Source organism: Hydractinia symbiolongicarpus, chromosome 10 (genome assembly GCF_029227915.1).
Source record: "Hydractinia symbiolongicarpus strain clone_291-10 chromosome 10, HSymV2.1, whole genome shotgun sequence".
Lineage (NCBI taxonomy): Eukaryota > Metazoa > Cnidaria > Hydrozoa > Anthoathecata > Hydractiniidae > Hydractinia > Hydractinia symbiolongicarpus.
In genome coordinates this window covers 26,033,693-26,042,929 of record NC_079884.1, presented here as the reverse complement: position 1 = coordinate 26,042,929, position 9,237 = coordinate 26,033,693, and the positions used below count along the sequence as shown (strand labels likewise).

The window sequence follows — 9,237 nt, the reverse complement described above, 5'->3', positions numbered from 1 at the left end:
AATAGGATTTTTGTCTTATTTTTTGTCTTATTTTTTGTTTTATTTTTTGTCGTTTTTTGTTTGTTTTTTGTTTTATGTTCATGGCTGTAATAATTTTCAAACACTTGGTTTATGCTTAGTATTTTGTGCAGCTTCTTGATTTTTGTTATTGGATTTTTTTTCTTGGTCATGTTTGTTTGTTTATGCTTGATTTTATTATTTTATTTCCTTGTTGATTTTTTGTTTGTTTGTTGTTGTTGTTTTTATTCGTCTGTATTGGTTTGTGTTTTTTTATGCCTCTATATTTTGTAGTTAGTTTGTTTTGTTTTGTTTGAGTGTTTGTTTGTTTGTTTTGTTCCTTACCTTCTTGCAACTGTACATTTAGTTGTTGTTTTGTTAATTTAATGATTTTCAATAGCACAATTCAAAGATAGCTACTTTTTTATGATAGCAAATGTATGTAATAAATGAATTTTATATCATTTATCAATAGTCGTATAATTTATTGATTAATAAAATCACTTTAATGCATTTTAATTTACATAATTTAGTAAAAATTAGCCAACACATTCCATTGTCACTGCTGGTTTGCAAAAGCTTTTAGAAACAATGTAATTAGCAATCTTAAAAACCTTTAGAGTACTAATTACAACTTTCACCAACATTTTTTGATGCAAATACAATATATTGACAAAAAAAGATTCTGGATATTGTAGTTTTTGTACTCATAAGTTCGAACACGTAAAAGTCAGGTGGCGAGACCTTTTTTGTTCAACATCAAGTAACTTAATAAACAAGGGGAAAAATATGTCGTTAGAAAAATGTAATCTAAAGCTTCAACAATCATGTCTCGATGATTTTTATGATTGATGTTTACTAAATACAGTGAAAAATAATGTTAATTTTAATATTCGTCGACCTTCTATATATATAAAAAATATATATAAGAAAAATTATATCCATAAGGACGTTTATGGATGAAGAAGATTTTCTGGGTTTCTCCTAAATTAAAATCAGCCGAAACTTTGGGGCATTAATATTCATTAAGGGAAATATTTTTTACGAATTCGCTAGAGTTACATTTTTATTTTTGCAATTTTTTTTACACCTGGAAATTTACCTCTGTGTTGAAAAAACCTTGACATCATTGAAAGTGAGAAAAATTTCATAACCACCTGAGTAATATTTTTATATTTATTTTTTTTATATTTATACCGCATATTATAATTTTTCAATAATTACTGTTGAGTATAGAATGACCGCAATTGCTGCCATATGCCTTGTATTTTGAAAAGCTGATATTCTTGAATATTATTATTATTAGTAACCTTTGGATTCTTAGGGAACTTATTTTTTCTTCCAAGAAATCGCTCTATTCCATCTACAGTCAGCCTTTTTCTTACACAGTCAACACGTCTATTGGTGTTGAACATCGGCATTTTTTAATTTGCAGGTAAAATATTACGATTGAAAATATGTTCAAAATGAATTTAAGGTAAGAAATCTTAGCGGAAAATATTTTTGCGATTATGAACCCTATTTGTAAAATTACCCTTTATAGAGCCAATCGCAGAAATAAGTCCCGCAAAAAAGTAGGCAAAGGTTTTATCAATCAAAATGAATTATATTTTATTTGATATTCCATGTTTATAATTGGAGAATGTTTGAAGTTCAGAATTAAAAGAATTAATTTTCCTTAAAAGAAAGCCCTCAAAAGCCCAAAAATTGTTTTGCAAAAATTTTTTAGGCCTCTCAATCGCAAAAATATTCCACAAAAATTATAAACGGTGTAAAAAAAAAATTTCCACTGTATCATTTTATTGTGGTTGTTCTGTTATTCTTTGTGTTTGTGTCTTTTATATAAATTAGCTTGTTATACAGCCGAAATAATCTATAAAAATTGACTTACCTCGAGGGAAGAAATTTTTGAGAACAGATTTTACGGGAATATATTTTTGCGAATCGTTTTGCGTAATACTGTGATTTTCGCGAAAAATATTTTCGCAAATCAAAGGCAGAAAATTATTTTCGCGGAAGATATTTTCGTGATTTTACGAAAAGAAAGCAAATGTCATGGAAGATTTTTTTGCGTTTTAAAGAAGTAAGCCTTTCTGGTTAATTTTGAGCAAATATAAAGTACTTTCGTTGATGGAATCTCTGTAATTAGCATTAGCACTGGATGTAGAAATGTATCCAGAAAAATTTTTATTTAATTTACATTTCCACATCTTTGCCACATACGTAATTGTTTGATTTGATGATTGTTTTCATTTTTTGCGAAATAATAATTTAAATATCGCAGAAAACATATTTGAGAATTACCACCTCTGGTTCAATTTAATTTCGAGAAATCTTCCTAAATTCGCGAATTTATTTCCACCACAATATCTTCCGCCAAAATTTTTGGTCGCTAAATTTTTTTTTCTTGCCAGAATTTATTGATGTCACAGTAAGCTGTTGTTTTTTATTTTATTAAGTAACAACAGAACTATTTTTATTTGATGTAAATCACTACATTTTTAGAAGTTATAAGATATGCCCGAACGTCTAAGTACACCAATAAATAATCCAGAAGATAAGAACGAGCTGGACAATGTCATCGCAGAAGAAGAAGCTATCGGTGAAAGTGTTGACAACATTTTAAGAAAAATTGGTGCTTGTGGTCCTTCCAACATTTTAATCCTTATTGGCTGCATGATTTTAAATTTCGGTATTTCTCCACAAACACTTTTAATGTATTTCGCAGCCAACGATCCCCCTTGGAAGTGTGTGAACAGCAGTAGAAATGTATTTTGTGAACATTCTAGAGGTAAAATCTTTGATTCTACGGACGATAACTTTCAAAAGCGTTGTTCATTTAATCGCTCTGACTGGGAGTACACTACCAACTCGAGATACTCCATTGTAACCGAATTTGATCTAGTATGTGGCAAAGACTCTTTTGCAGCTCTAGCTAACTCAGCATTATTTATTGGATGGGGCATCGGTGGTGTGTTTACTGGATTGATTTGTGATATGGTTGGTCGAAAGTTAACCTTGACGGCATCATTTTTGATTACTACGCTCCTGTCGTTAGCTTGCTGTTTTATCACAGCCATATGGCAATTGGTTTTACTTCGAACATTTCTTGGCATTTCAACGGGTACCGTTATGGCTGTTCAATACATTTTGCTATCTGAATTGACTGCTCCTGAGAATCGCTCGTTGCAAATAAACACACTTGGCCTTGCATTCACATTATCGCTTTCCGCTTTAACTGGTATTGCTTATTACATACGAGAGTGGAGGCACTTGGTTATGTTTGTTACAATACCAGTTTTGGTTGGTTTAATAATGACAATTGTGTTGCCAGAATCACCAAGATGGCTCTACACAAAAGGCAAGCTCGTTAAATCAGAGCGGATTTTGAAGAAAATGGGTAGTTTAAATAATCGCGACTCGACGGGATATAAGTTAAAGCCAACCATTGAAAGCAACGTTAAAGAAAAAACCTATTCGTATTTAGATATGTTTAGGACTTGGTCTATCACGATGTTTGTATTAGCTCAAGCTGTTGGTTGGTTTACAAATGGCCTTGTGTATTATGCCCTTTCTCTCGAAGCTGCCGACTTGGGAGGGGACATCTACACAAATTTTGTTATGGTTGCGTTTGCAGATGTACCTGGCAACATCTTGGCCATTTATATTTGTAATCGTTTTGGAAGAAAGAAGTCTACCCTTCTTTCCTTCTTGATAGGCGGTTTGTTGCTTGGCTGTATAGCACCAATACCGAAATCATATTCACACGGTCACATCATTAGAATCGTACTTGCTTTAATTGGTAAATGTTGTATAGATATCTCGTTTAGCGGTTTTTACATTTGGACCTTGGAGTTGTACCCTACAGTTGTGCGGACACAGGGAATGACAATTTGTCAGATTTCATGTCGCGTTGGTTCTGCTTCAGCCCCATTTATCGTGAACGTTTTAAGAAATGTATGGCCACCTTTGCCGTTTATTATTATGTGTGGGGCATCCATCTTGGCTGCTCTGATGGGATTGATCCTCCCAGAAACATCTGGGAAAGCTACAAGAGAGAAATATGAAGATATATATACAAAGCCGTCTAATATTTCTTTATTAAAAGATGAATCCCGACCTCTTATGTCAGATACTGATGAATTGCCAGTAGTTGCTTGATTGAGGGTATAAAATTTTGTAATGTCGGAATTGTACGGACCAATTACTTTAGGAACAAGTTACACACTTTTTTTATATGAGGTTATCAGGCTTGGACTTTAGGTACAAAAAAACTGGTCTTAATCTTGCTAAGTATGATTTTAAGCGCGTAGTGTGAACGAAAAGTTACTTGTAGCGCGAGTTGACGCTTGTCAGAGGCCAATTTTAAAATCAAAATTATTTTTTTTCAGGCTGCTAATCGGAGTTCATGCCAATTTCAAAGAAAACTGACATATTTCTGTATGTTTTCTTCGTATTTTGCATTGTATTGTGCACAATTTAGGGACAAAAAAAGGTTTTGACGTCAAAATACTTCTAGTTAGCTATATTTTTTAGAGCAGTGTCTAATTGAGGCGTTTAACATGCAGATAGGGATTAATGCCAGTTGACGCATAGTGGAAGCCGAATGGTTCAGACACATTCAGTATATATACTCAATATTAATATTTCTCAAAAGTTTTTTTTTCCAGAATTATTTATTAGCTAAATAAATATAAAAGCTAATTAAATTCTCTATAAGATAATAAAATTTGCATATTTTTCTTTTTAATTGCTTTAAATGATGACCGTCAGCAATAATTTTGTGTAAAAATACTCCTATTATTTGGATACTTTGTGTGATATTTACACTATTTAGAAATGATTTATTAATTTATTTAGACGGCTATTGCACTAAAAGTCCAAAATTGGATACCAGATCGATAATGAGATCTAAATTATTTTGTGCATTTTTGGTTAAAAAAATACTTTTTAACTCATTTGGATCAACCTAGATAATCTTGAAAGACACAAAAAGCCTCCAAAACAGGGAAAATCGAAATTTTCGTAGGTTGTAACTTCAGAAAAACATTTCATACGGCGTAAATATGCGTTTTAGCTTTTGTTTGTGAGCGTTTGCGTGATATACTGTCTGCTTGAAAGTTTTCCAAAAAAATTTTTAAACATTTTATTCCAAGTAAGTAATAAGAATTCAATAGAAATAAAGAATTTAATAGTAAAAAAAAAAGTAAAAAATTTTGGGGAGCAAAAGGCCAAAAAACGGTAATTTTTTCCAAATATTATTTTCAGGATTGAATATATATATAACCTTAATATTGAAATAATAATTTATTGTAAACGCAAAAATATTCACCTGTATTATTAATTCGCGAATAACGCAAAAATATTCATCTGTATTATTAATTCGCGAATAACGCAAAAATATTCACCTGTATTATTAATTCGCGAATAACGCAAAAATATTCACCTGTATTATTAATTCGCGAAAAACGCAAAAATATTCACCTGTATTATTAATTCGCGAATAACGCAAAAGTATTTTCGAATATTTTTATAGAAAAAGAATTTTCTTAACAAAAATTCTCACCTTTCTCTATTGTACAGCTAATAATCCTTTTGTGATTATGGCGGCAGCATCACTTTTTTTACTTCGTATGAATAATTTGAGCTCTTTTTACTCTGACGTAAAACTTAACAAATCAATACATTTCTTGATTATTTTTGCGGATATTAATTTCCAAAAAACTATATCTTTGGGATAATATTTCGCAGACATAAAATTTCGCGAATTTGGGTAAATCCTGCGAAAATTGCAAAAACGCATGCGTAAATTGTATTTTTGATATAATTAAAAAAGCCATAGATGCGATTGGATTGGTTGCGTAAGTCTTGTCAGGGCCTCGTTCGCTCATATAAAAACAATGCTACTAGCCGTTGAATCTAATTTGGTTTTCCCTTTTTACTGAATCCTATTTTATTAAATAGTTATTACCCTAAGTCATTCATGATTTTTTAATGAGAACCAGTGCAATATGACCGGAGGCTGGCTGTTTTCTGAGTTTTTTTAGCCTGATTTGTTCATAACGCGTTCTTATTTAAAAAAAAATTCGAAAATCAATTCCCTTACGGTAATTTAACAGTTTCAGCTTGGGCAGAGAGTTCTTATAATATGGGAAAATGCAGGGTCGGGTTTTTAGTTTTAAACCAATGATTCTAGACTTTGTCTATCCTCAAAAAAAGGTACCCCATTCCTATGCCTATCCTCAAAAAAGGTACCCCATTTCTATTATTAGGTAACAATTTCAGGCAATATTCACCGTCGGCGCTAAATGTGTTCCCCTTACTCTTGCTATGGGTAACCATGAACGTGCGCGACACACCTAAAATACCCCTTATAACTTAAAACCGAGAGAGATCATCCTAAAATCTTCTAAATAATCTACAATTTGACCTGAAATAGATTTCTAAAATCTAAGTTTTGTTATGATAAGGACAAGAGACTTTCGCGAATGAGTCATGTTAAAAGATTCTACAAATGAATTAACACTTAATGTGGAGAAGTTGCGCGTTTTTTGAGAATAAAAAAAGTTTCTCGCCTAACCACTTGATCATGTCACAAATTCAGTTTACTCTGAAAAAACGAGCTAAAATTAGTGACAAAATATTTGCCACCACAGCAGTTTTTGGGGCATTTTTTCAAAGTTGGCAAAAGTCATCAACTCGCCAATACTTAACTTCTCCATATGCGCGGGCACGCTAAACATCGGCTAGAACGCGCTAGCCTCACTTTCAAAAACGCCATAGGTATGGAAAAGAACAATGCTGACGTCAGCTACAATCACCACAGCAAAAGAGTTTGGATTTAACCAAATAACCTAAGATCCTAAAGTCTGCTGGAACATTGCCAAGTTCAAATTGTGTAAATCTTAAGATCGAAATAGGCGAAATTACTACTTGTGGCGATGGACTTCAGAATTTGGGTTCGTGCCAAAATTTTTATCACCGATTGTGGAGTTCCCAAATGTCACTAGATTTCTTAGGCTAGCCTTTTAAAAATAGTAACTTATATTATGTGCTGAAACCCTAACATGTGCCCCAAAAATATGTTTTGACTTGATGTTGTTCAATTTTGTCCTAAGCAGGGTTTTTCTGTAGTATCAAGTCAATTTGAATTTTTTTTTTCAGAATTTGTATTCTTTAACTCTTTGTATACATAAAAGTCGCGCATTTGAGAAAAAAAATAATTAACAAGTTTCGATGTGTCGCCGCGTTTTTTTAATAAACAGTAGCCCCAAATTGTGCAGTTTAACAAAAGTGTAGCAAAAACACAAAAAAACAGTAGGGGCAGGAACCACCTTCCTGACGATTCATCACAAATTTAAAATGAAATTTAAACCAATGGAACCTTTTGTTTTAAATTTCTTGAAAACTTTTACTTCTTTTACAAATGCGAAAAAACCAACGTTTATGAAACTAACACAGTCACAAAACAAGACGTAACATAGACGTTGACATTCATAATCAATTTTTGTTTCCGACGAGTACCAGAATGTTCAGCATGTCTTCTTCACTCAGTGTAACATATTTCGTCCAAATCGGAACATTTTTCACTTCGGTTCGAAATGCAAACCTTTTCCGAATGGCATGACATCACACAAAATTTAAAAGTGGTACAAAACACTTCTCATTTGGATTTTGGAATAGATTTAGCTAAAGTGAGTAAAACCTGAAAGTTTTGAGTTTCAAGGATGTCTTACACTGATTTTGGTATTTAGGAAATTGATGTGGTTTGAAAACCAAGCTATTCTTAAAAAGTGCGTAGTTTAAGGATTTGACTGCAACTTTAAAACTGCAATTTAGCGAATTGACTGTTTCCAAATCAATTTTGAAATATCGAGATTTGTGTGCGCTTTAATGTCGCCGCGCTTTCGAAACTATTTGTGTTTTTATAAATATTGACAAAGGCGTGCTTGGTGGACAATATAATGTAATGGTGACCATTTTGAAGGTATGTAGGTCGTTTTTTGACCTGTTTGTTTTCTAAAAACTTGTGCTTTATATTATATTTTAAGATAAAAACATTCCCATGTTGTCAGCTATGTAAAAAATCTTAAAAAACGAGTTTTAAGATTTTGGCTACAAACCTAGATTTTGACGAGCTAGGCAAGCTAGACACTAGCCTAATTTATTGCCAATCTCTTGAATTTTTCATGGAGTTAGGTATAAGAGCTTCTTATCCTAGCTAAAATTATTTATTTTTATGGTTGGGTTTGTGGCTATCTATCTAGCTGTTTATTTATGTCTGGTTTAAAAGTGAAAGCAGCCAAATGCAGTTTAGCTACAATAAAATTCTTACACAATGATTCTTATGCTAAATGCAATAAGGTAGCTATTAGCTACCTTTTACTACTATCATGAAAACTTGTTCTAGAAACAAAATTGCTGAGTTTTTGTTTTAGCTGAATGGCATATTAGCGGACTTTTTCCTGTATTTTTATTTAAACTGAAGTTGCAATAAATTTTTTTGAAAAATGGTATTACGCCCGTACGGATATGCAAGATGGTTGGTTTACCGTTACTAAGCACTCAGCCTAGTGTCAATTAACTTTCACAGGAACTTTTCCCGCTAAAACAGCAATGTTGCACGATTGTACAACAAACAGGGTACATGGTAAAAACAGATTGTAAACTTTTTATTTTCAAATTTCACAAAAAGTTTTTTACAAAATAAAATTTCTCAGTGTTTGTTTTTGATGCACACTGTGTTTTTATTTAAACTGAAGTTAGGATATAGTCTTTTGGAACAGGGTAATATGCCTATATACGGATGTGCGACACACTTAGCCCAGTGTTACGATGGGCTGTTTCCTGTGTTTCTATTTCACCGAAGTTGCGATAGGTTTTTATACCTATAGGGATGTACGACATTGTTTACCTGTACTAAGTGCTCAGCCCGGCGTAACATTCATTTTTGAACTTTCACCGGAAACACTTTTCAGAAAAAAGAAAGCTTGGTCAGTTGTTTTTTCTTTGATGGGGTAACAACGTGTTGTAAAATGTGTTTTATATCAGCTAAATGTGCAGGAAAGTTTTTTTATATAAAAAATATGTTATACCATAATTTTATGTGCGCTTCACTGCTTTTACGACATACAACATTATCTCCACTAGAGCCTGAAGGCGTGCCACAGTTTACGGTTCTTTTTAATTGCTTCACAGAGTGTTTAACACTTTTACTTGTTAACTCTGCCTATGACGTGG

At 32.4% G+C, this 9,237-nt stretch overlaps 1 protein-coding gene across 1 annotated transcript; it reads left to right on the top strand.

Moving 5' to 3' along the window:
* The first annotated feature begins 2,514 nt into the window (after positions 1–2,514).
* Positions 2,515–4,158, top strand: LOC130613018 (solute carrier family 22 member 15-like). The gene has a single exon (XM_057434341.1). It carries the CDS (start codon positions 2,515–2,517, stop codon positions 4,156–4,158), a length of 1,644 nt encoding a protein of 547 aa, XP_057290324.1.
* Positions 4,159–9,237: the final 5,079 nt, after the last annotated feature.

Excerpts from the sequence above, each read along its gene's own strand:
- LOC130613018 (XM_057434341.1), top strand. The coding sequence starts at position 2,515 with ATGCCCGAACGTCTAAGTACACCAATAAATAATCCAGAAGATAAGAAC.